Genomic DNA, 27244 nt, shown 5'->3' with positions numbered 1-27244 from the left:
AGTGAGGATATGATGACCAGGTTAGTTGCATCAAAAGGCACATTAGAGGCAACCTAATCTTTTACTACTGCTAATCCAAGAAAGATGGTAATACATACAAAGAAACATATTTGTTTAATTAAATATAAATATTTAATTTTTTCATGAAAAAAATCAGATAAATAAAAGTAAAAATAATTCACTGTAAGCAGTCACCTAAATAAACAAATCATAATCTGATAATGGCTAATACATGAGCTTCTTTTTTTCTTTTTTAATAAAATCTGCCTGTGGTTTGAGTTTACAAACATGAGAACCAAGCAATGGCAACAAAAATTGAAAAACATACACACATTTCATTTTATAAGTAATGTAATAGCAGAACAACAATAGGTTGGGATTCCATTCTATATTGGGGACAACAGCATTTGTAATTATGGAAGATAATGTCATATTGATAAGGTAATTAGCCCATCCAAATAGATCTGCCCTGAACAAATCAACACAGGCTTTCAGTACAAAATAACACATGAATTAACTACATAAGCGTATTTCATACGTGGTGTTATAATGACGCACAGGACTGTAAAGATTTAACTATTGCTGATCCAGAATTATTTGACAAAAATAAGAACTAGCCTGCCTATCTAACCTGCCCATATACATATATGTAATGCCCTATAGGACAAGATTTGGCATAGTTATATTTTAATTCCACTACACCACCTCATCTAGAAGGCTAAATCTAACATCTGCTCTATTTTTGAGAATGCGTTGTATATCATCTTGATGATCAGCACAGAAAATTGAGCAAGTAAAGCCAAACAATAGATCCCTTGGTTTTATCTGCAACTCAGGTATAATTCTAAATAGAATCTGCAAGCTCATAAGAATTGAAAAACTTAAAGAAACTGATAACCGATAAGGTAACTGCACGTTTAAATGTAAACAATGGACAAGTTGCGGTTTGCATGGGGATCTGTTATCCCACAGCAGCAATAACCAGTTTCAGTGTTGGATGTGCCCATTAGGCCATCCATATTTTTATCAAAAGGATAAACAGAACACTCTGGTCCTGTAGTAGAAACACCATAACAAACATCATAATTCAGCCACTTTCCTGCAGCTTTGTTAGGGATGAATTCACTCCTGCCCTCTAAATCATGGACACACTCTTCCAATAAACTACTTAATCTGAAAATATTCCCTCAATGTTGCAAAGTTTTTGGGACGGTACCTATTCCCTCTCTAGCACCATGGGTTTATTAATTTCTGGCCAGTCATGCTTGTGGATAGATTACATTTCATCCTCCGTGTGATCATCATCTGTGCTGTAATCTCCCTGGTTCTCATCTTCAATTTCAGAATCCTCCGATTCATCTTTATAGCTATATCCGTCATCTTGCAAGTCCTCTAATTCCAAAGTGCCTTCACTGCTGCTGGAAACAAATGAAAAGAAGACTGAACCTATCAGAAGGAAATAGGTCATACTGTGCAACGATAGGACAGTGCTTATAAAAGAGAAGTACATCTTAAAAAAAGGTCCTTAAAAGAATGGTATTTTTTCACTTTCCTACCATGAGAATGTGTGTGTGCTTTTTGTGTCTTCTTCAGTTTCTTTCTTGCCTAAAAGCAGTGTTTGTCATAAAGCAACTTTTATTACAACCCATATTACGCTAATACAGTAACCTGCTTTATGGGAGTTGCATTCCGCAGCATTTAGTGCCGGTTACCCGGCCATTCCACATTTCGCCTTCCACCCGCTGTCCAATAGCCTTCCCATCCTGCTCAATCCACAGCCAACATAAACTTGATGGAAACGGTGAGGTGGCTGGCGTGCTAGAGCAAAATAAACTGTGAGCGTGCAGGTGCACGGTAGGCGGACTGCCAGTTTAAATGGGATGTGGGGAAAAAAATACTCAAATGGGATTTGGAGTATGAAATAAATACATTTAATGTGACATCTCTTTGAATACAAAATGAAACCTACATATATTTGGTCTCATGTGCTTGGCCAGGACATAGGGTACATTCTCTGATAAAAAGATGACTTATAAACAAAGTCTATGTTTCTTTGCGATGACAAGCATCAACCTTGCGCCCTCTCTAATCCACGGGCATGCATAAGCTCCTTGCCTAATGGTATACTGCTGCATAACCGCACTTGTACTTCCTCTTCATTGTACTGTAAACTGTGATATGTGAGCTCTAAATAATGTATACATATATACATACATACACATGTATATCCTTACATTTAATAAATATTACAAGTAGTAGTATTACAAGCTCTATATGTATATGAAAATTCCAAATTACCCGTCTTCATCCATGCTGTGTTGCTCGATTCTGGCAACATCTTTCAGATGAGATGTTTGTCCTTTTTGTGAAACAAAATCCTCGCACAATCCCAGGTTCTGTAGCACTGTAGAGTAGTGCTTTTCAGCAGAGAGGCGAGCATTTTTCTGCATGAAATAGAAATTGAAATGTGCAATGTCAAATATTATTATTATTATTTATTGTTTTATATAGCGCCATCAAATTCCGTAGCGCTGTAAAACAAAACCCTTTCCCCGATAGACTAAGTTAGGGTGTCTGCCTGGGTGATTAAGACTGAATCATTCTGTTGTTTACTTCAGGTAGTGCGATAAAGAGTCACGGTATTTGTCTGATATATTGGGCTAAGATAACAGAGCTAGAATACAAATGGTTAACATACAACTGCAAAAATAAAAAAATAAAAATGTTAAAATATTTTGAAGCCCCATTTATAATCTGATACTAGTGATAAACTGCTTGTTTTTGCTTTTATTTGGAATAGTGCAAAGAGTATATCTTGGAAATGTTTTACCCCATGGACTTGTTTTTTCAACTTTACAAACTAGAAAGTGAACAAATGTAGATGAAGTAACCAATTCATTACGGCAAATAGCTCTGCTGCTATAAAAATATAAATGGCGGGTATTAAATCATGATACAGGAATGCATACAGCAGGCATAGGCATTACATCTTCCTGCATTGTGCTGTGACAGAAGAAGAGAAATCAAGAGTCCAAGGTGACCACGAAGAAAGCAGAAAAGCTCACATTCAGTTGACAAACCTGCGACGCTCTTTCCAACAAAAGTGGCTTCTTGTTTACTCGATCTTTCATTTCTTCCAATTCCTGTAAGTATTCTTTAGTTCTCTGTTTTTCCTGTTTCCTGGTACAGAATTTTGCAAAATAATGAAAGCCAGTACTGAATAAAACATACAGTATATTTTACCTCTACTCACATATCAGCTTGTGTTGGGATTTCAGCCATGTCCAAGGTCCACGTGAATCTCTAGTCTTACTTCCTCAGAACCCGAGATAAAGACAGTAAGATGCCCTGGACTGTAGGTAGCATGCTGCGTATGATTTCTATATACATTTTGGAATGCTTTTGAACGCTTTGCTTTGGTGAATCTTGGTTCTTTAATGAAGTTGGATCTGTTCTTTATATAATTTTGTTCAGATATTCCATACGCAGCCATCAGGGCCAGTTACCAATAAAAAAATAGTTTTTAATGTTAGGTCCCTATGAGTAAAAACTTTTTCAGGTGGAGGAGGTGTTAAGGTATGAGGTCACATGCCTCACAATATTTCCTTACTATGGTAACAGAAAAACTTCCTTTCAGTCATACCTGCCAGTCATACACCCGCTCTCGTTTTGAGTCGACATATTTTTGATAGTCGCCATACAATGATTTGATGGCAATTTTCAATAGCCAAAGGGCATCATTTTAATTAGCACCATATTGACATTTTTCAGATTTCTCCTCATGCCTTACATCTCCATGTTTAGTGTAAAAGGTTTTGTAATCATGATGGTATGTAGGCAAGTGTTTTGTCCACCAAAGGATAATCCTACCACGTTTTTAATAAGTGATAAAATGAAAGTGGCCAACTAGGGCCTACGCAATGCCAGACTAAGACTAAAAAACTCTATGAAATTAATTTCTCTAACGGGTAAAGGGGCAAAAGCTTGTAAAATGAGGTATATATTTTGGGGGGAAACAATTACCTCAACTCGTTTAATTTTCTACGGGACAACAGAGCTGCTCTTTGGAGTGGGTCGATAGCTTTAGCTCTGGAACAAATATGTTTCTTCAATAGTTTCTCTTTGTGTTTCTGTCTGGCTCTTTTTCTTTTCCACTCTTCTTCAATTTTAATTTTTTCTTCAATAGACTTCCTGAGGTGGGGATATAAACCATCTCAAAGCGAGTCACTTCAAAAGAGAGGTGGGGTCAAGGAATTGCCTACAGCCTACTAAGGAAAGACTGGGGGGCCTACAGGAAAAATACGTGTAAGTAATGGCAGGTGGGAATTCACAAATGATTCACTGATAGCAAAACAAGCCACATGCTTAGACTTTTTGTATAGCCCTTAATTGACAAATAGGGGAGAGAAAAAGTGTCAGTGCACTAAGCTAGTCTCAGGCTCAAATAATACAAATGTGTAAATTGAGGCCTACCAAACAGTGTGAGCATGCTGCAAATACAGTGTGTTGTCTGTACAGTGTATACAAAAAACAAAAACTGTCTGCGCTTCTCACCCTAATAAAGTTGGCAACAAATATATAAACATAATATAAATGAGAGGTTTTGGTTATATGAATTGGTCACGTCAAGTATAAACTGCTTTGTGTGCCCACTATGTAGGAGGTGAGAGTAGGTTCTCACCCTATTGAGAGTGTGCCTTGACGTGGCGGGTGAGCTTAATTATGCTTTGGCCAATTCATATACGCAAAACCTCTCATTTATATTATGTTTATATATTTGTTGCCAACTTTATTAGGGTGAGAAGCGCAGACAGTTTTTGTTTTTTGCTTAATTGACAAATATTCAGAGATATTTTAAAGGGGTTTATTCACTGAAGTGGGAGATTGCAGGTGAGTGTCTACTCAAGATCTACCCAAATACACTTTCCCTGTCGGAAGTGTTGAACCAACCCTGCATAATGAAATCAACTGGGTCTTTTAAAAAATATCAAACAATTCACATTATTACTATATATCCTTTTTTCTATTGTATTATACGGATATTATTATGGTGGTGACAGTGATGCTTATACATACATTTTTTGCTCTCAAGGGGCCAACCAAGCTCTTTCTGGTGTAGAAGCTCCCTGAGGTTGGCCAGTCATAATATGATTGAAGTTCTTCAGCTAGAGATGCAACTCTCCTGTACACTCTTTCCTTAGTGAATAAACCCCAGAGAGTGAAAGGATCACAGGGATATCAGAAATAACACCATGTTTACCTGATGGCTTGTTGCCTTTTTTTGGAAGATTCTGTTGATCTCAGAGCTGAAGATAATGCCTCATCACTGGGCAATGAGCTGTCTCTGGGGGATTTAACTGGTGTCCATTTCCTTGGGGATTTATATGGCCAACGAGTTTCATTTAAGTTGTCCTCATCTGCTTCAATGTCTTTAATAATTTTTCCTGTATGGGAAATGTGTTCGGTCCGCAAGTGAAAAGGATCACAAACCGTAACATGCTTTGAATGTTTGGCTTTTAACAAACGTTTATGTTGCTTTTGATGGAGAGCTTCAAAGTTAGGTATGGATTCTTTTATTTTTGGTTTGTGCTCTGGTTCTTCTTTTGGTTCGTAGCATCTCGTCTTCCTACTCACCGCAGCACTCCTAGAAGCTAGCGTACTGGTAGGGTATGAGGAATTATGTAGCAGTTCTTGTGCTCTCATGTGTATTCTAATATCTCTATACAACTCCTCTTCTTTTAGCCTCTCCTTAGCTGAGCTTCCGTAAATAGATCTAGGGACTGGTTTTGCCTTAAAATACTTTACATTGTTTCTTGAAGCTGATAGACCAGAGAGTTGTTTCTTCTGAATTTCTTTCTTGTGTTTTTCTCGCTCTATGAATTTGAAGGGTTTTTGAGATGCTAAAAGAATCTCTTTGCTTTTCTCTTTCACAAATTTGCGCCTCTCCTCATTCCTCCCAACTATTTCGTGATACAGTGGCAGGTAGACAGAAGCTGGGACAGGGTTAGCTCTGAACTTCTTCTGACACTCTGCCTCCTCTTCTAGAGCTTTTTTCAACAACTTATTTTCAAGTTCTATTTCAAACTTTGATTTCATATTCGTCTCCTTTTTCTTGGTTTCTCTAATGGTCATCTGGAAAGGTTCAGGGATGGTTATTCTGTGGGACCACTTTTTGGACTTGATAGTTTGACATTTCTCCTTGCTGTGATTGACATATGTGGAATTTTGTATATAATCATCCACTGAAAAACCATTCCACATTTGAAATATTTTCTCCCTGGCAGACATGGACTCTTCTGAATCACTACAATGTCCTCCATCAGACCATTCACTAAGTGAGTTTTCTGATAAGGCAGAAGAAACATTACAGTGGAAATCATTGCCGTCATGAAACACAGCTGGGTACAAATTTGTTTTATCCCACATTGACCTAGAAATTAAGAAAATAAATGTGTTATACTTAACTGGGCAACGATTGTGAATATTATGCAATAATAGAAACACCACATATGGCATAGAAGGTACTATTTCTTTGTGAACTGTACTAACTGTACTGTGGGAACCTAATCATTATCTAAATAATAGACTCAAAATATATTTTATAATGTCTTATATTACCTGCTTCCTTTCTGATGCTATACCTATTGCTAAGGAGGGCACTGTCCAATGGTGGTGAATTCCCAAAAACCACTTTTTACACAGATGCACAGCGATCTCTCTTATTGGTGTAATGACATCAGCAATGTAATTCACCTAGGGCCTTTAGAATGTTGGGTTTCTGGGCAACTGCTCAGTGTTTCCATGCGCTAAGAAGCACTGGATATGATGTCATAGGTCAGTAGAGCTAAAGACTGGGTGACATCTCCTGGCTATAGCACAATAGCATATTATGGTATTGCCGAAATGATACTAAACCCATTACTGTAATTGATTCCTGATTCTATAAGAATTTTTTTAATTAAATGTTGACTCTGTTTGCTTACCTGTAGCAGTTTTTGTTGACCTCCTGGTCAGTATTAATGTTCTGAACCCCCTTTAGCTTCAGTTTCTGTTCATACATTCTTTCTAGTTGTGCCATGTTCTGTAGATGAGCGTTCTTTAGTTGTTCCAGTTGTATGTAGTATTCTTTGTCTGAATTCTTTATTTTGGAGATGTCAAAAAACCAACCTTTACTTTCACAGCTCTTGCCATGTTGTTTTCTTTCCGTGTCAGAATCGGAACCAGTGTCATCCTGGTCAAATGATTAAGAAAGTATGTTATTTTATCAATAATGCTCAACTTGCCACCATTAAAGTGATTTGGCATTATATTTGATGAATACTGCTAGAAGTATTTTTTGAGTAAGCAATCAATCCGATTAATTCTTGAACTCAAAGTGGTAACACAAATGATAAAGAGGCAGTAACGGCAATAAAACATGGGACCAACATTTAACATGACAGTTCTCACACGCAGCACATATGATAAATAAGAGAGGTATGCTGGGTATACATGTAATAAGGATGATCACATCACTAACGTATTGGCCATTTTTCCAGGACACATAAATTTCATATGTCGCTGTCTAGGATATGTAAAGTGCTGCTCTGCAGTATTATCCTTATTTATTGATATACGGTATATAGTGCCATCATATACCACATTGTTGTCCAACAGGTAACCAGGACATAGTGAATAGCGCATCACATAGTGATTTACAGAAACAAAAGGCTAGGAAGCAGGCAGTATGAGGATAAAATCACAGAGGAGAATCAGCTGCTTAGTTATACATCACACATACTGCAGGTTAGTACTTAACATGTGCTGTCAGCTACCTGTAATAAAAACCCTGGAAAAACCAGCCCATATAGGAACTTCCTAATGTGTAGGGATGAGTATAATGGATGATAGAGAACTAACACAGCAGTATTAATGAATGTTACAGATTTCAATAGTATGTTAATTGTGGTTCATAATTACCATAAGGGGACAACCAGCCATAGAGCAGAAGGGTATTAGGTAATTCCTGCTGCCTTTGCTAACAGCAACTCACCTCTATGGATGCATGTGGGCTAAATCCAGCCCTAAGTGAATAGTTAGGTGTGTATATACTGTGTGTGTGTGTATATATATATGTGTATATATATATATATATATATATATATATATATATTGTGAGCAGGACCCTCTTTACCTAATGTATCCTTTTTTCTATTCTAGTTTGGTCATAGCCTTTAAATGTATGCCCTGTGCACTGCATACACTGTTAACATTATATATTATCGTTTCACAGTTTCCTACCTATGAACACAGGCATTGATATTGCTAAAAGGCATATTATATATAATTAAGTGATGGGGTAACAGATGGCTCTGACCTTGTTTTGTTTTGTCCGATAGAAACAGATGGCAAAAGATAATGTATTGTACATCACCATTAATCTCACAGCAAAGCCGTAGGGACTTGCAGGTTGGGACCCAATTACCAAGATCACACAATAACAGTGCGGCCCCAGACAACGGATTTTAAAGAATAAAACGCACATTCTAGCAACCGAATCAAGGAACTGAACACTTAAATGACACATTGATTGCTTGATTTATTAAAATACATAAAAAGGATTTAATAAAATGCAACAGGGGAGTATCTATATCAAAGGGGGAAGAAACGAGTGACAGAGTTTTAGATGTAATGCAAGAACGATTATCTTTACTGAGAAGGTGGTGGACGAGTGGAACAGCTTCCCAGGAGAAGAGATAGAGGTTCATACTGTGAGGGAATTTAAAAGCCGTTTCTAGGCTACTGCTAACAGGACAGCGCTTTGTCCTCTGAGGACTCCACACTATTTAGAGCTGAAAATAAACTGCGTAACGATACAGTCGGGGAATATGGCGTTGGGGCGTCAGAGGATTAACCAGGGAGGTATCTGGCCTCAGACCAGCCCTTGGCTCAGTAGCCAGTGGCACAGAGGTGGCCCTTTGGGTCCCTTTTATCAGATGATTTCCAGACGGAATGTTTGAGAACTTGCAATCAGCTCTATGTTCAGAAACATTAAAGCACATCACAGCCTTAAACATCCACTTAGTGCTTCGGTGTCTTGTGGTTGCTAATTAATTTAAGCCCAGGATGACTCCAACTATTTATCCGTGTAAGCACTTTGAATGTCCGTCTGGATTTCCGTTACCATCTATGTAAATACATGAGCACATAGCGTCCTATTACCGAATGGAGAGGGGTAGGAATAAGATTGTTGGGGATTCCTAATACCTCCGATGTGCTCTCAGACTCGTGCCCGGTGTTTGAGGTTACCGGGTGTCTATTTCGCTGGCTCTCCTCCTGTTTCCGCTCGTATAGGGTACACGGTGTCCGGGTGGCAGGGTTCACCGGAGTCTGGACACAAGCCGTTGCGAGAACAGAGTCACGGTGCGACTTCGCCATGTTCCTGGAGAGATCTGCAACCGCCCGCTACTTTGTAACTATGGACGCTACTACGGAATCTGCCATCGGCCAAACTGTATACAGAACGTGAAAACGCCAATTTGTACAGCAGGCGACAGTTGAATCGCTGCATTAACCCGACCATCTGACTCATACCGTGCAAAAGACGATTTTTTTCCCCCGAGTGATTGAAGACTTTTACTAACCGATTTGATAAAAATAAAACGGACAGACAAGGGTTTAGGAGCAACCTCATGGAACAAAAATATTTATTTTAAAGAAACCCTAAGCCTTTTAATTCCTCAATCAAATAATTGTGAGCCCATCCCCACATTTGATATAAATCGTACAGATGAGGAAACAAATCTGCTGAAGACCGCATATAACAAGCTTTAAAGCACGTCGTCCCGATGGGGCCAGTGCGGAAGCGCTCCAGTGCTCATGAGCTTCTTCCTCAATTAAACGAGGGGACTACACCGATGGCAACAAAACCCAAGAGCTCCTGGGAGAATGTATTTGTTACCAGGGCCGGCCCGACAATGGAGCCAAGTGGGGCAACCGCTCCAGGAGGCACTCTTGAACGGGCGGCACTTCGCCGCCCCAAGCCCCTTTTTTTTTTTTTTTTTTAAAAGCGAAAGAGAGAAAGGGGCGCCGCTGTCAGTACCCGCTCGGCGCCCCTCGCTCTCTCCTCTGCGGCGAGTCTCCCTGTTCGGTCTCAGTGCTGGGTTGTAATGCTGAGCGCCGGAAGATTTCCGGCGCTCAGCATTACAAGCCGGCAAGTACAAGAAGGGGGAGGGGGCGGCAGGGACTGAGGGAGAGGAAGGCTAGATAAGGGGGGGCGGCAGGGACGGAGGGAGAGGAAGGGTAGATAAGGGGGGGGGGGCAGCATTTTGCCTTGGGCCGGCCCTGTATGTTGCTTCTACTTATTAGACTCCATTAGCTGGGACTCCAAAAACAGAGGATTGTATTCAATAAGCCCACTCCTCTGTGTTTCAATTGTCTTTCAAACATAGTTTGTCCATGGATTTGGGGTGAGAGGACACTCCAACTTCAAGGTCGCTAAAGTCCCCCAGTGAGTTTCTTCTACAGCATGGGCAGTCTCACCAACTTACCTATTAAAAAGATCCCACAGACGTCACATATAAAGGAGAGCTCACTACTACGGTGGATGCGTCATAACACACGCACACCTTGCCAGGTAATCACCCCCCCCCTCCAAGCTCAAATTACACCCAGTTGCACTTATTCCACCCCTCCCTGTGATTAGAGACCTCAGCTTTCCTAGTGTTATAGTATTGGTAATCATGCTCTACAATTTGTTAATTTACATTATAGTTTCCATACATTTATTATGCGAAAGGGCTCATTCACCTGCTGTTCATCACCAGTACGTTGCTGATGACATCTTTTGCTTTGAGATAGACTGACAAGGGTTTCTTGTTTGCATATTAATATGGTGAGACAGCGTTTTGAGTCTCACCACAGCTGTTTAGTAAATAGTGCTTTCTGATATGAAGGGGGCTACATCCTTGTTCTCCTGCATTTAACTATTTACATAAAGATAATTGCACCTGCTTTGAGGCCAAATGTAAACCAGAAAGGCTAGCCTTAGATATAACAAAAGACACTGCACTAAATCATGCCCATTAATTATCTATGGAATAATAGAGAAACCAATCAGCTCATGTAACAATTTTATTAAATTAAGTGCCAACAGGTATATAAACATTGACGGTCAGCTTTGATGCACACCATGGCACAGCTCATCAGGTCAGACAGCATCAGTAAAGCTTATCTTGTGTTTACCTAAAGGGGAAAAAACAACAAACAGTTATTCAACCATGAACCAGGCAAGGCAGCCAGTACTCATCCTTTACTTAGTATCCATCTGATTTTTTTTCAGCCTGCCAAAAGCTTGAATAATATATTCTTATAATCATCCTTATAGCAGTGTTTTTGTTCTTGTACAAGAAGTGGTATTAAGGTAGCCTGGCAGGGCGTGTCTTGCAGCTTAGTTACTAAGGGCTTTCCGGGAAAAGGGCACCCCAAATCACAAATTTATATAAAAAAAGGATAAACACAGGGAAAACGTAGACAGACACAGAAAGACTGAGGAAGCAGGGTGGTCTAAAAACAATGGTTTACTTTCATGTCATTTTTACATACTCACCACATCATCGATCTTCAGAATACTGCGCACAGTTTCTGTAGCCAGAGTAAGGGAGCTGATGGACACCAATAACGGCTGAACGACAAGTTCTTCCAAGATATTAGAAATTCCTCCCTAAGTAAGAGAAACAAAATTGGTCAGGGCTGGAGAGCTTGTACCAGACACTTAAAAGTCTTTTGACATAACTAAATGTGACAGCTGGATTTGACAGAGCAAGAAATGAGAACATACATACAATTTAAGCAGAAACCAGCTTATTAACTGTACATTTGGTAACAAGTGAAAGATAAATCACATCCGTCAGAAACATAGTTATGCCAAATTAGTGCAAAAATACCTAAAGGCATAATTTGGGATGTTACCTTTCGGATATTTATTCCAGCGGTTTTCTCGCCCTGTGCATGTCTGTTTCTCAGTTCTGTCACGGTTGATATTGGGTTAAGACCTGCGTTCTCAGCCAGCGTGGATGGTATAACTTCCATGGCATCTGCAAAGGCTCTGATACAGTAGGACTCCATGCCACTCAGTGTTCGGGCATATTCATTCAAACGCAGGGCTAATTCAATCTCAGGAGCGCCACCTCCGGCGATTAGAGCCCTAAAATGTTAAAATTATAAATCAAGGTTTAAGAAAAAGATCCTTTATAGACATCTTAACTTCCTGCTCCCACTAATTCTAAGTCATTGGTAATGGCTGGCTTTGTAAGGGCAGCCCGAGAAGAAGGGATGAAAACGTTCTCCCATGGTTAGGAGCAGATCTCTGCTTCATTAAAGAGAAAATGCATTCATGCTTTGATTGAACTTGTTTATTCTTAATGCTTTGATGAAAATTACCCTTATGCTAAAATATAAGTTTAAATCCTGATAATTTACTTTACAGATACCAATCAACATATTAGATGCTAAAGTTTTGGAAGAATGACACACGCACACCCTGAGAACAAGACTGGATTCATGTTTATTGGCATAAGTCTCCCTATGATTTGAGCTACGATGGCAGTCTTAAGCATTAAGGTCTGAAAGAAAAATGAACATGCAAACGCTGTACATAATATCAGTGGCCTTTGTCACAAAAAAATATGAGCCCTTTAACCCCTTCGTGACAAAGGCTGATTTTACTTTTTGTACCCTTCGTGACAATGGCGGTTTTAACATTTCTGCGCTGCTTGTGTTTAGCTGTAATTTTCTTCTTTCCCGTTTACTGAACCCACACACATTATATATTGTTTTTTTCAGGACAAGAAGGGCTTTCTTTAGATGACATTGTTTTGATTGTATCATATTATTTACTATTAAAAAAAGTATAAAATATGGTGAAACATTTAGAAAAAAAAATGACTGTTTCTAACTTTTAGTTGAAAAATCTTTTACTCATCTATAAAAGGTAATAAAAAAACCTGCTAAATAGATTCTACTATTTGTCCTGAGTTTAGAAATACCCAATGTTTTTATGTTTTTTTGCTTTTTTCTGCACGTTATGGAGCAATAAGTACAGGTAGCGTTTTGCTATTTCAAAGCCATTTTCTCCAAATCTGGTAATTCTTCCCCCCATGTGCCATTTCGGGTATCTTTGAACCCGGACAATGCAATTTACCCCATCAAGTCATATATTTTTGAAAACTAGACAGCCCAGGGTATTCCAAATGCTAGTATTTAACCCTTTCCAAGCACTTATTCTACCATCAGCCTTTGTCAAACTTTATGGTAGTAATTTTTTTTGCATTTGTTTTTTCACAAACATTTTACTTCAGGTATGAATATCACTATCATAAGACACCCCAATATATGTGTTCAGCAACATCTCCTGAGTACAGCGATACCTCACATGAATTATTTTGCCTGGCTGTTCGGGGGAAAAAGGGCCACATTTGGGGCATGCACATTTTTCAATGTTGAACTTTGGCGTTTGGTGATCAACTGCCCATGCCCTATTTGGTACATCTTTGAGCCGGGCCATTTCAGTGTGCCCAAAACCATATATTTTTGAAAACTAGACACCACAGGGTATTTTAACTCTTTGCATGTACACATTTTACCACCAGCATTTTTTCAAAGTTTGCAGTAGTATTTTTGTGTGTGTATTTTTCCCCACACACACACCTAATTTATGTATGAATTTACAGCTCCTGGTATATGCCGCTGTCACACGACACCCCAATGTGTGTTCAGCAACATCTCCTGAGTACAGTGATACCCCACATGCATGGGTTTGTCATTTCTTGGGGGAACTAAAAGGCCACATTTGGTACGTGTGCATTTTTCTAATTGGAAATTAGATGTGTGGCCATCCTTCCCCCTGTTAATTGGGACCTTGTTGAACCTGGCCAATTCAATTTACCCCATCAAGTAGACACCCCATGGGCATTTAATATGCCAGTATTTTAAACTCTTTCCATGCGAGAATTGTTTTAAGCCAATATGCTAATTTTAGGACTTGCTCACAAAAATTATATATATATATTTTTTATTTTGCCTTTTTTTTTAAAAAAAAATTTCACATTTTTTTTCAACTTGAAGGTTCCCCTGATAGTGACATCAGTGGGAAATTATTTTTACATTTTACTGTTTTTTTTCTAATTATTAATTTTATTTTTAATTTATTTTTACTAATCACACTGTGATTACAAAGCTGAGCTCCAATGACTTGCATGGTTGAATGCAGTACCTGTACTCAACCTGCAAGTGGAGCCAGCGTTCTCTAGAAGGTCGTTGATCGCCTCCTAAACGCTTTTAAAACGGGCGTCCGCCGCCATACAAAGTATGGCAGATGTTGACACCCCGGGGAGGGGCCGATCATGGCGTTGCTGAATGCCTCAAGGTCGAGGCATTACAGCAACGCCGTTTTGGTGCAGAAAGCACCCGTTTAAAGACGTGCCGGTCCTGGCACGTCAATTATCATTAACGACTTGATTTTCGGTGACGTGCCCGGACCGGCAATTGTCATCAAGGGGTTAACACGCTGTCAAGATCAACCAAAATTCAAGATAAAGTCCCATACCTTTTCTTTACCAAACACCTGATAACACAAAGGGCATCATGAATGGAGCGTTCTGCCTCTTCAATCACAAGTTTGTTGGACCCACGAACAACAATAGAAACAGTTTTTCCTGGGTTTGCACAGCCCGTTATCTACAAATTTAACGAAGGAAGACATAAAACGATGAAAACCCCAATGTAATTATCGTGCGCATGCATGCATGCATTTATAAGACAGGACCTGAGAACTTCTTACCTTTATCAATTTGCCAGACCCATTCAGACTAACTTCCTCAGCCATCTCAGCAGATGCCAACATATCAGGAGTGAATTGGTCAATGTGTGCAACAGGCTTGGTTCCAATTGTCTAGAACACAAAACATGCATACAATTCTAAGGCTGTCCGTGCTATAGGAGTATACACAACTTTAAAAGGGTGAAGCCAATCTATTTTAAACAATGATTTAATACGCCAACCACTTAGAAACCAGTGGAGGTTCAAATGCAGGACATTACATTTCAGAAAATCAACCTGGGCTTTATCCCTCTTTAACCCTCTAGAAAGATCCCCCTAAAATAGAAGCATTTCCTTACCTTACAAATGAACTCAATGTCTTCTCTCTCAATATCTTTAATCACCATTATTTTCATCTTATTCAAGAAATGTAAGGCCAGATCACTAAGTGCATCCCTGCGGTGGGGGAAAAAAATTATTACAAGTGGATTATAGTATTCTGCGACAGGGACTAGTGATTTAAACAAAATATCCTGCACAGCATTTGGATTTATATACCTTAGAATGGACTTCTGAATCAGCAGCACATTACAACCAGCCTTCTTAATCTGCTTCACAAGGTTAAGGATATATGTTCTTTCCTCACGCAAAACTCTGTCCATTTGGGCATAGTCAGATACCACAATTTGGTTGTCCATCTACAAGGATACAAACGGTCAAAGTTTAGTCGTAATATCCAGTTCTTTAAATTAGAGTATGAATGTTTGATATTTAATCTCCAATTAACAATAACTCATTGGTTGCGAAGGCAAGTTACAACAGCTGTTTACCAAGTGCCTGTCAACAAAATGATTATTTGACGCAAATTTAAAGTCTTTCTGGCGAGTCCAAAAGCTGTAGGATGTGGACCTTCACCTCTACAACATTGAATGTTTCAGGTTCACCCTGAACCCAATCTTTAAAGGGTTAAGTGTATGGAGAACTACCTCTAACTAGAGCGGTACACAAAAATAGCTTAAAAGATAAGCCGACAGTATTTTATATGTGGCATATACCACACATTGAGAAATGTTATTAAATAGGTGTTGTATAAGGAATATCAGGTAGCACAAATGCTTTTCATGGCAAATGCCAACACATAAGCCAAACAAGCTAAGCTATGTTACTGTAACAAGATGAAACGGAGCACAATAGACTAAATGCCTTGTATTATTATAGTATCACTCTATGAACACATCTATCGACAGATTAGCCAACACCTTAGCAGATTTAGAGGTATTCCATGCTCCTACTTGCTATATTAGGGAGGGCTAAACACCTTGCCAGCCTAGCTAGTAGAAACCACCAGGAAACCAGAAATGCGTGTTCAAATTTAACAGAATAAAGCAAATGTGATCACCATATAGGACTTGTCAGGAATTGGCTCTGCTCATTAGGAACAGGAAAACATTGCATTCTCCAAGGTGCAGGAAAATAAAATAAGTCTTGCGGTTAGGAGAAAAAGTGGGCCTATTAATTGTACAATTATATGAGATACATATCTTGCCAGACACAAGGTTGCATATCCAAAAAGAAATGAAAATACTTACATCTGTTTTTGGAGCAGACAAACAAAACTGTATCAGGCCGATCTTTGCCTTTTCTACCCGCGTTACACCCGTATTTGCAGTTTTCTGCGTGAGCACAAGGCCTTCTACCAGTTCACAATCATCAATGGTTCCACTAGAAAAAAAAAAAAGTTACAAGGAAACATTGACAATTCACTCAGTATCAAGCATGGTTTTAACTTATAGGTTTCAGCCGTCATCTATTTTCTCACACAATGTAAAAACCTCTTGTCCAGTTGGTCACATTGCTCTTTCCATACTGCATCTAAACAATTTGTTACTGCTAACAATCGTACCCTCCCTAAGCCGCTACTTTATAGCATCCATTTGGAGACGACTACTTCAGGCTATAGCGAGTTAGTATATTGGGGCTCACAGAGTACAGAATGTAATAACAATGCAAACTAGAATTGTTACTAAGGTTTAGTTCAAAACCAAGACAAACAAAGCTCCACGCAATTAACATATACAGAAAGTTATCGGTATTCTGCAGATACAACTCAGACAGAGTGATATATCTGCATATTAAATGCATTAATAGTTTTAGATCTTATAATTGTAGCGAATCGCCAAGAGATAATAAAGCAAAGGCCTGTGATACAGGGAAGATTTATTAGAAAATGTTTCTCACCCAAGTTTCTTGACAATTTTTATATCTCTGAGGTCCACGCTATTTGCTGTCAGTGGATCAATCACATTCATTACTGCATCAACACACATTGGTGCAAGCAAGCTGGAATACTGAGACACAACCTGGAAAATATATCAGAAAACAGCAATATTGGTAACAAGGACCTTCATGTTTGGAGATCCAATGAGTATATTGCATGTCATATGCAACGTTTTGGGTGAATTGTAACCACTGTAACTACAGTCACAGGGCTTGATTCTTATAGGGTATCCTTGGGGAACTAAAACAATATAAAGCATTACAGATACCTTACAGAGATTGTGAGGTCACCAGCCATACAAAAGTTAGATCCTTTCTTGTCCAGTTTATTTGTCTTCAATGCTCGATGAGCCTACCTGCTGTCCTATTACCAGATGCTTTAACCGTTATTTCTATACAGAAAAGAAACTTCCTACGACTTTAGCATTTTAACATACAGTAAGTAAAAACTGGCATTTTTAGACTAGAGGACTGTATCGGGGAGACCAGATTCTAGGGTAGGTAAGACACCCACATGAAATGCACAAACTTCTAAAAAAAAGAACGCAAGTTTAGTGCTAAGCAACAAATGAACTTGCTTCTCAGATTAATACAGTACACAAAGGGTGGAAAAAGCATGAAACACACCTTTGAGTTCAGTGAAGTCGATGCACTGTTCAGTAGTGTTTCTCTGTCACTTAACTCTACGGGGGTTCCCATATTACTCAAGATTTCAACTCCTTTCTCTACTGCCAGCTGAAATGACTCTGAAATGGTAGTGGGGTGAATCCCTACATAGGAAGCAAAAAAAAAAAAAAAAGTAATGACAAAGAAATTCACGAGATGCAAAGACTACTCTATTAGCGTCAGCAGACAAAAAGATCATACATTACTTAAAAGGATGACCGTAAGAAAATGTTTTTGAATTCCTTCAGCAATAACAAAATAATTGTAGTAAAACATATGGATGCCACCAGCATGCTATTGCATAAGCTGTCGGTCGAATCGGGCCGAAGATGTGCGTCCCCCATCTGTATGTTATGGCAAAGTGCTAACCTTCATAAACAGGCAGACACGCTCCTCTTTTGTCGACCGATATTTTATGTAATACGGATGTCCCCGGCATGCTATAGGTTTACTGAAATTACGTTAATAGTGTTTAAAGAATTTAAAGAAACATTTTTCTCTCTATAGTTCTTTAATTCTGTACTTATGCGCTTTTTGGTTTAAACAGGCACAAGGAGAAAAGGCATAGCTAAAAGCTTTACACCCTGTATTTATATGGCATAAAGCAACATAGAATGACATTTTCAAATGCGTCTAGGAGCTGCAGTAGGCATGCGATTTCTTCTGACCTAGTCACAGAATCAATCAAAAAAGGTTAATTAAAGACATTTACAGTCAATATTTAAAACCAATTAATTTATGGATGTTTTGTTTGCCAAACAAACCTTCCCTTTTGGTAGAATTGTTTGATTATAAAGAACCATATAGATTTTAGGAAAAAGGGGTACCGGTCCAATACCTTTCTGCAGGAGATTGGTACAGGATTCCAACAATGCTCCAGCAATAACGACAACAGATGTAGTTCCATCACCAGCTTCAATGTCCTGGGCTTTAGACAACTCAACCAACTGAAAGCACAAAAGCAGATAGAATGCATTATATGGACAACTTTAGTGGCAGAAAAGGGCTACACAGCATGCCACAGGTTACATCAAGAAACAAAGCACAATATCAACGCAGGAACCAAAGAACATAAGCAAAACCAGCAGCCTCCTAAGAGCAAACCAGGCATACCAGCCGACAACAAGGAAGACATTCTATACCCCAACAGTATATTTGATTATTACATTCATGAAAAATAGCTTCAAGTAAACAGTAAAATTAGTACGGTACAGCTATGAAATAATTATTTTCCACGTGTTACAGTCTGGCACGCAAAAGGTTCTTAATGCTTTGCTATATCAATGAGTGCTATAAGCGATCGCCCTAAAAGAAGAGAGCACAATGTCACAGTACAAGCAACACTGTGCTAAAGAGGCAAAAGTGATCAGAAATGGGAATTTACGGTAACATATAATGTAACGTCCATGAAATGGCAGAAAAGCTTGTTAACAGCCGGCTCACATACTGCTAGAGAGTAGCTCTGCACTAAACATCGGGGAGAAAGTGAGGAATGGCAGATAAGTGCAGGGGTCACAAACACTTAAAAGAACGATCTTGTAATGTGAATATGTTTGGTTACTTAATTGCTTCCACTTTGAGGAGAAGGACGATGATTAGGACATTATTGTAAAATAACATGAATGCAAGATGTTTTGCCAATTTATCAATTAGGACTTCCAAGCTATTTTACAACCAGGTTCTAACTTCAAAGTAGAGTATTTGTATTACAACTGATTGACTGGTGGGATAAATCGTTCACAGGTTTGGATATTTAGCAATTCTAAAGTTGGTTCAGCACTCCATTCATACAAAAAAAAATGCCTTATTCTTAAGTATGTTTTATTATTGCATGCAATAACTGTATAATAATTGAACAGCCCCCCATGACAAAATTAACTGGAGATGAAGAATGTCCCCCTCACCATCTTTGCTGCTGGGTGAAGAACCTGCATTTGTTTCAAGATCGTTGCGCCATCATTTGTGATGGTTACGTCTCCTTTTCCATCTTGAATCTTAAAATTAACAAAAAGACGGTAAGCCCCGTATTTATCATATAAATAACTGTGTACATAATGAATATACAGGGACATATCACATACCATTTTGTCCATGCCTTTTGGTCCAAGACTGGTCCTAACAGCATCAGCAACAGCTGTGAAAAAGAGCTCATTAAACACTTAATTTCAATTAAGGAAGATAAAATACAAAGCTGCGCATGCGGTAAGTGGACACGTAAGAATTATTAATGCCGAGTGAAGCTTTCAAACTCTAGTTTCTCAGCCGTGGTCCTTCAGACGGTGAAATAAATTCTTTAGACAGCAAGATGTGCTCAACGCCTGATTGGTCGGTCAGGCCGCCCATATATGGAAAGAGAGCAGCTCTAAAGGATCACAAAGCATTCTGAGCCTCTATTGGTTATTTACACGTAAATAAATCTGCTTATATCCATCTTATTTCTACAGCACCTATTCCGCAGTGCTTCTTAAGGAGCATACACATCAGTTAATACTAATAATCATAATAATACATCCAAAGTGTATGACAAGCCGATACATTCGGTGAAGAGGGATCTGCTCACAATCTAGAGGGTGTGAGGAAAGTTGGATACCATCAGAGCAGAATTGTGGAAGGCTAGATCATAGAAATGAATCTCAGATAGTGATAAAGAAGCACAGGCATGTGTGAGTTAGCATGCTCGCTCATTAATATAGGAGATGCAGGTATCCATGTATTTAGCAGCCAATATTACACTAAAGAGACAGACACACTGGCTGCGCATGCGTCCTGGTTAGTTTTGCCCAGGGTCCCTTCACTGGGTCTTTTTGCTGAGGAAGGCGTTGCTGGGGTAACAGGGCCTGGTGCAGACCTATTGTGCTAAAAGGACATGTATGACGCAGCAACCCCACATTCACAGCGAAATGAGTAACCCTCTTCCCGTTAAACCGGAGGAGTTATAGGCCCATGCTGCATAGGCCCAGTTAGAACACCGAAAGCCCCTAGCTGGCTGGCTGTCAGGAGTGATGGGTGTTGTAGTTCAGTGACAGGTGCGGGCCGCCCACTCCCACACAGGTCCCGAATTCATGCCGTTCCACGTGCAGCCGTCAGTGCAGGAGTCAGAACTTACCCTTCCCGGCTGAGATATTGCTAAAGCGGATCTGGGCCGGCTTATCCTTATCCTGGTAAGCACCCTTCCTCTTCCCTGCGCCGTTACCAGCAGCCCCGGGGGCGGCTACGGCCACTTTTGGAGCGGAGATGTCCGGCATCTTGGTCCGTTTCGCTAGCGCTGACCCAACTGATGGATGGCGGTGCTACGCCGGTACCGGGAAGGCTCACTAGGCGAAGGATGGACGCAGATCGAATGCCACCCTACCGAACCTAGTGCATGAAGCTTCCAGAACAAAACGCCGGTTGGAGGTGGGGCTCTTAGCAACGTGCTGTAGACTGATGTGCGTGATGACATCACAGGGCGCCACTCCTCGCGCCTCTGCAGGCTACTGGCAGGAGGACGGCCGTGCTTCCTGGCAGGGGAACCGATGCGGGTTCGGGTTCCGCATCGTCTGTAATCGTCCGTAGAGTTAGCTTTTCTCAACTACCGGATAATTCAGAGACTTCCAGGTTGAGACCGGCCTTTAAACGATTCATTTGTGGTATACTGTTCCAGGAAAGCATCTTAAAGGCCATCAGCAGCACTTTACAGAGACAGGGCTTTTCTATCCTACCGAGCAGGGCTGATTGTGGACGGCCTGCAGGGGATAAATCCATTTCACTCTCTCCTGCCTTCAATTTCATTTAAAAGCCAGGTCCGATTCTTCGTGAACCTGCGTGTGATTGGCGTGAACAGCAGAGAGGAGCCGCAGTGTGTCGATGTCACGTGACGCCCTTGGCGCACGTTAGGCAGGAGATCACCGCGGAGCAGGGCTGAACTCCTGCACAAGACTAGCCTGGGGGAGATAATAAATCCTAATAAAACTAAAGTCTGTCTTTGTACTGTACATGGGAGGCTGCTACAACATCAACCATGATGATCAAAGACGGCAGGACTAGCACTCCATATCATTCTGATGGTTCCATGCCCAACTGGAATGGGCTGCCCCACCCACGCCGTCTCGTGACTATGTCCCACACCTTGGCCAGAGCTAGCATTTTGCCCCCTTCCCCGAAATATTTCTGTGGACACCCATGACTCTGTGGTCACCCTTGCAGATGCACGTTTGCCCCTTTCCCTGCCCCCTAGCTATTTTCCATGCAGATGTGTTCAGCCAAACCCATCTCCTTGCAGTGTCCCTACCTCCGGTGAGCTCCACCGATGGCTGTGCGAAGGCTGTGGGCATCTGTTCAATCCCACATGCGCAACTGGAAAGCGCTCCAATCGGTTATAAAAAAAAACCCTTTCCCTCCATTGAATTTTCTTATAATACCCCGCTATCGTTTGTAAATGAATCCGATAGATGTGTGGTTGTACATACATTGCACATGCAGCCAATGTAGGTAATAATATAACACACAGTAGGCACAAAGTAGACCTTATAGTAAATGCACCCATCTAATTTTTGTTTTCACTGTATTTTATTGGTGAGAGAATGTCTGCGTATACCTGGAAACATTTTGGCTCCAGCTACCCAAAGCCCCGCATGCGGCATGTAGGTAGAAGGTCACACTGACGTTGCGGGACGCATGCCGTTGGGAAGTGGCCGAGGAGTGGGTCATGCCGGGTCACCCGGGGAGTTCCCAGGTATGGTGGTGCATCACAATGGCCAATCTCTGCATGTCTGCTGGCATCATACATTTTTTCAATCATGCTAGCCTGCTAATTTCCCATTAGATCAACTGGAAGCAAGCTGTCACTTTTTATTCTCCTGCAGCCCAAATTTCCATAGGAGCAAGCAGCCACATTAAGCTCCCTGTTCCATGGGTCAGGCAGCAATTAGAATGTAATTCTACTTGTTTTTAGAGAAGCTAACAATTGGTAACAGACCAAGCAGCAGCCTCACTACATCACAGAAAGTGATTTAAAGTCATTGCTTTATTTAACCAACAGAATACCATCATATAGAGCATATGAGCTCAGATTGCCAGCTATGTATGTCGTATGCAGCTCGAACTCTATGGATTAAAGGTAATCTCCAATGTTTGTTTCACTTATTCTGTAGTATCCGAGTACCGACATTATCATATTTTGATTTCTGTAGCGCCATCATATTCCATAGTGCTGTATAACGGGACACTTAGAGCCTGGCTATTCACTTAGCTGTTAGATAATACGCTCTGATTCTGCATTGTCAGTGAATACTGCTCTCAGTTAAAAGAATGTCCCCCTTTTCAGAAGCCCAATGGTGCTCTACCTATGTCATTATTACATGAGTTTGCTGCAATATATTTGGGCTTAAGTAGGAATAACTGAACTCACTGTATACTCCATGGGCTCTGCACAGCACTATTGCTATAACAATATCCGATGCCAGGTAAGAATCACTTAGTATATGTAACCATATTTATTTGAAACATGCTGGCCCCGGGGAAAGTGCCCCCCATGATATTACATGACCCAGCGGTAATACAGTCCCTGATCACACAGTGTATATAGGAAGCTATAAGAGCTTCAGTCCAGGCTAGGTCACAGTGTCATGTTGTGAATGTTGATGTATGAGATGTGATTGATAGTGATGTGTGATAAAGTGGGAATGTTTTAGTGTGTGTTTTATAGTGAATGTGTATGTTAACGTGTGTGTTTTTGCAGGAGAGCTGCAGTTTCACCACTTTGATGTCACGTTACGTTCTGAAGGGCTAACCCTGAGATCCTGACAGCAGAACAGTTTAGACAGACCTGTACTAACGCTGACTGACACTAGTGAGAGTGCTTGAATGTCACTATGTGGGGTATCCTCAGACGTTTGCCAGGGATGGCCCTGTATGATGCATAGTGAATTCAGGGACTTTGAAAGCACACTCCTTACACTTTAGTGTGTGGCGTTTTAAGATGTATAAATGCACAACTCAAGTGTCTGAAGTTCACATAACATGCTGTTAAGAACCTGCGGACCTCATCACCCGGGACAAACTGTGAAGCTGGCCACCCGTGGGCCATTAGCCAGCAAATCACTCACTAGTACTAAATGTGCACTAACTGCAGTTTGGTGAATTGGTTCAGCTACCAACCCATACACTGGACAATCAAATAAACGAGAAAAAAGTCGTTTCTACATCGCCTTTACTCCAAAGAGCCAATCCCACCCGGTTAAACATAAAGATTACAGAAGCTATTCTATAGCTTGTGCTGCTAAACTGATGAATTTCCCTGCAGACCAATGGCGTATTCACCGTGCTATTACATCATAAAAACGTCAGTGACAACACAATAGAATGTGAAGTAAACTTCGCGTGTCCTCTGTCCAGAAACGAGAAGATAAAACCCTGCGCGCCGAATCCAACCGCATGTGTTTTCTACCAAATCGCGGACCGAGCTCCTATAGCTACATTTCCGCCAGCCAGGGCGTCACGTGACAGAGGACCCGCTGTGTCACGTGGTCGTTCGCCTGTCATGGCTGATGTGGATAGTGCCAAACCCTTAAGCGGGTTGTTGAATGGCATCGCTCAGAGCCGGTACTATGGAAACAAGGAGATCACAGATGAGCTGTTAAAACGGGAGCTGTATCCGGAGTTACCCCAGAATGAGTTCGTGGCTCTGCTGGAGAAGATGACCGGTATCGTGAAGGTAATTCAGTGGTCCCTAATTCCTGGGAACCGGAAGAGTGACCGATCCGTGTCTCCGCTCACATGCATTTTAATGGCTCAAGTGACCCATATACCTTAAAAAATGCATTCTTCGTTTATGACAATGATTGTAGGAGCTTGCAATCTAGGAGCACAGATCCCTGGATCAGACTGTAAGAGGAGCCTTATGCCTTTGCATCAGCACTGTAGAGTAAAACACACACACACACACACACACACACACTATACAGTGTGCATAACTTAATAAATACTTCTTACAAAGCAGTCATGTAAAACATTTGCTAAATATAGATCAATAGAAAAAGTTTTGAATGCATTTCATTTCTGTAGATCCCACATGTGCAGCTCTTAGGACTGTTTATTTCAAAAATGTACAAGCTAAAGGAAAGTGACATATTAACAGTAACTTTTGCTCATTAGAAGGTACCAACATTTTTTAAGGTATGTTATTCCCCTGTCCCTACATCTCCTACCAGGACATTGGTACTTGTTTGATCTTCTTCCAAAGCCTATCTCTAGCTTTTCTGCATACATATGAAAGGTGTGTGGTCCCTTTAAATTTTAGTGTGGTCCATTTTGCAAATGGATGGGGGGCTTTTGCAGAACCCCCAAGTGCTTTTGCCCCCCCCAGTGCTAAATGCCTTGCAGAAGATGCAATCAGACGTTTAGTGTGCATGTGTAAAACCTTCCAGTTCCAACCCCCCCGAAATATATAAATATATTTATTTTATGAGCAAGCCCTAAAATTACCACTTCATCTTCAAACAATTTTCCCTCATGGAAAGCGTTAAAATACTGGCATGTTAAATGCCCATGGGGTGTCCACTTTTAAAAAATGTATGATTTGATGGGGTAAACAATGTCCCAATTAACATACGGGTAAGGATGACCACATGTCTAATTTCCAATTTGAAAAATGCACACGTCCCAAATGTTGACTTTTAGCCTCCAAACAACCAGACAAGCCCATGCATGGGGGGTATCACTGTACTCAGGAGATGTTGCTGAACACATATTTGTGTGTTGTGTGACAGTGACATATACCAGGAGCTATACATTTATACTTAAAGTACAACATTTGTGGGAAAAATACTACTGCAAACTTTGACAAAGGCTGGTGATAACAGCATTTAAAAAGACCTGGGGTGTATAGTTTTAAAAAATATATGGTTTTATTGGGTACATTGAATTGGCCGGGCTCAAAGATGTACCAAATTGGGCATGCGCAGTGGATCACCAAATGTCAAAAAAATGAAAAATGCACATGACCCAAATGTTGCCTTTTGTCCCCAAACAGCCAGACAAGTCCTTGCATGGGTGGTATCACTGTACTCAAGAGACATTACTGAACACATATTGGGGTGTTATGTGACAGTGACATATACCGTATGTAAATTCATAACTGAAGTAAAATGTGTGTGAAAAAAATGACTTGCATTTGAAATACCCTGGGGTGTCTAGTCCTCAAAAATATATGATTTGATGGGGCAAATTGTATTGGCGGGCTTCAAAGATACCCGGAATAGCATATGGGGGAACAATTACCAGATTTGTAAAAAAAATGTTGAAATAGCAAAACGCTACTTGTAATTATTGCCCTATAACGTGTAGAAAAAAACATAAAACACTGGATACAGTGGGGCAAAAAAGTATTTAGTCAGCCACCAATTGTGCAAGTTCTCCCACTTAAAAAGATGAGAGAGGCCTGTAATTTTCACCATAGGTACACTTCAACTATGAGAGACAGAATGAGACAACAAAGTCCATAAATCACATTGTCTGATTTTTAAAGAATTTATTTGCAAATTATGGTGGAAAATAAGTATTTGGTCAATAACAAAAGTTCATATCAATACTTTGTTATATACCCTTTGTTGGCAATGACAGAGGTCAAACGTTTTCTGTAAGTCTTCACAAGGTTTTCACACACTGCTGCTGGTATTTTGGACCATTCCTCCATGCAGATCTCCTCTAGAGCAGTGATGTTTTGGGGCTGTCGCTGGGCAACACGGACTTTCAACTCCCTCCAAAGGTTTTCTATGGGGCTGAGATCTGGAGACTGGCTAGGCCACTCCAGGACCTTGAAATGCTTATGAAGCCACTCCTTCGTTGCCTGGGCGGTGGGTTTGGGATCATTGTCATGCTGAAAGACCCAGCCACGTTTCATCTTCAATGCCCTTGCTGATGGAAGGAGGTTTTCACTCAAAATCTCACGATACATGGCCCCATTCATTCTTTCCTTTACACGGTCGTCCTGGTCCCTTTGCAGAAAAACAGCCCCAAAGCATGATGTTTCTACCCCCTGCTTCACCGTAGGTATGGTGTTCTTTGGATGCAACTCAGCATTCTTTCTCCTCCAAACACGACGAGTTGAGTTTCTACCAAAAAGTTCTACCTTGGTTTCATCTGACCATATGACATTCGCCCAATCCTCTTCTGGATCATCCAAATGTTCTCTAGCAAACTTCAGATGGGCCCGGACATGTACTGGCTTAAGCAGGGGAACACGTCTGGCACTGCATGATTTGAGTCCCTGGCAGCGGAGTTACTGATGGTAGCCTTTGTTACTTTGGTCCCAGCTCTCTGCAGGTCATTCACTAGGCCCCCCCGTGTGGTTTTGGGATTTTTGCTCACCGTTCTTGTGATCATTTTGACACCACGGGGTGAGATCTTGCGTGGAGCCCCAGATCGAGCGAGATTATCAGTGGTCCTGTATGTCTTCCATTTTCGAATAATTGCTCCCACAGTTGATTTCTTCACACCAAGCTGCTTGCGTATTGCAGATTCAGT

The 27244-nt window shown here is 40.5% G+C and overlaps 3 protein-coding genes across 3 annotated transcripts in view; 1 reads left to right on the top strand and 2 right to left on the bottom strand.

Moving 5' to 3' along the window:
• Window positions 1-1276: 1276 nt before the first annotated feature.
• Window positions 1277-9417, bottom strand: LOC149303272 (protein FAM161A-like). Its single transcript, XM_089481410.1, has 7 exons — window positions 9202-9417; window positions 6984-7231; window positions 5261-6430; window positions 4024-4191; window positions 3081-3180; window positions 2299-2444; window positions 1277-1418 (listed from the first exon to the last, which is right to left on the bottom strand). Exons 1-7 carry the CDS (start codon window positions 9415-9417, stop codon window positions 1277-1279), a joined length of 2190 nt encoding a protein of 729 aa, XP_089337536.1.
• Window positions 9418-11208: 1791 nt separating this feature from the next.
• Window positions 11209-20985, bottom strand: LOC149303271 (T-complex protein 1 subunit delta-like). Its single transcript, XM_089481409.1, has 14 exons — window positions 20847-20985; window positions 19822-19874; window positions 19645-19734; window positions 18579-18687; window positions 17702-17844; window positions 17036-17157; window positions 16387-16519; window positions 15356-15495; window positions 15157-15253; window positions 14819-14929; window positions 14585-14715; window positions 11950-12184; window positions 11588-11701; window positions 11209-11223 (listed from the first exon to the last, which is right to left on the bottom strand). The coding sequence occupies exons 1-14, from the start codon at window positions 20983-20985 to the stop codon at window positions 11209-11211; spliced, it is 1632 nt and encodes a 543-aa protein (XP_089337535.1).
• A 3275-nt stretch (window positions 20986-24260) lies between these two features.
• The window catches only part of LOC149303270 (COMM domain-containing protein 1-like), a 38302-nt gene continuing 35318 nt past the window's right edge, over window positions 24261-27244 (top strand). The window contains exon 1 of the mRNA XM_089481652.1: window positions 24261-24434. Within this exon, the coding sequence (XP_089337778.1) occupies window positions 24261-24434 (174 nt within the window). The remainder of the gene's footprint in view (window positions 24435-27244) is intronic.

This window comes from Sceloporus occidentalis, unplaced genomic scaffold (genome assembly GCF_023333645.1).
Source record: "Sceloporus occidentalis isolate IW3139 unplaced genomic scaffold, rSceOcc1.0.p SCAF_15, whole genome shotgun sequence".
Lineage (NCBI taxonomy): Eukaryota > Metazoa > Chordata > Lepidosauria > Squamata > Phrynosomatidae > Sceloporus > Sceloporus occidentalis.
Note: the sequence above shows the minus strand (reverse complement) of the source record. Positions and strands in the feature narration are given on the sequence as shown.

Excerpts from the sequence above, each read along its gene's own strand:
- LOC149303272 (XM_089481410.1), bottom strand. The coding sequence starts at position 9,417 with ATGGCGAAGTCGCACCGTGACTCTGTTCTCGCAACGGCTTGTGTCCAG. Across the intron at positions 7,232-9,201 it reads TTCCTACCCCTCTCCATTCG|GATGACACTGGTTCCGATTC; the intron begins GTAATAGGACGC and ends TCATTTGACCAG. Across the intron at positions 3,181-4,023 it reads AGAAAATTAAACGAGTTGAG|GAAACAGGAAAAACAGAGAA; the intron begins GTAATTGTTTCC and ends ATTCTGTACCAG.
- LOC149303271 (XM_089481409.1), bottom strand. The coding sequence starts at position 20,985 with ATGCCGGACATCTCCGCTCCAAAAGTGGCCGTAGCCGCCCCCGGGGCT. Across the intron at positions 19,735-19,821 it reads CAAAAGGCATGGACAAAATG|ATTCAAGATGGAAAAGGAGA; the intron begins GTATGTGATATG and ends GTTAATTTTAAG. Across the intron at positions 17,845-18,578 it reads TACCAATCTCCTGCAGAAAG|GGATTCACCCCACTACCATT; the intron begins GTATTGGACCGG and ends CTTCCTATGTAG.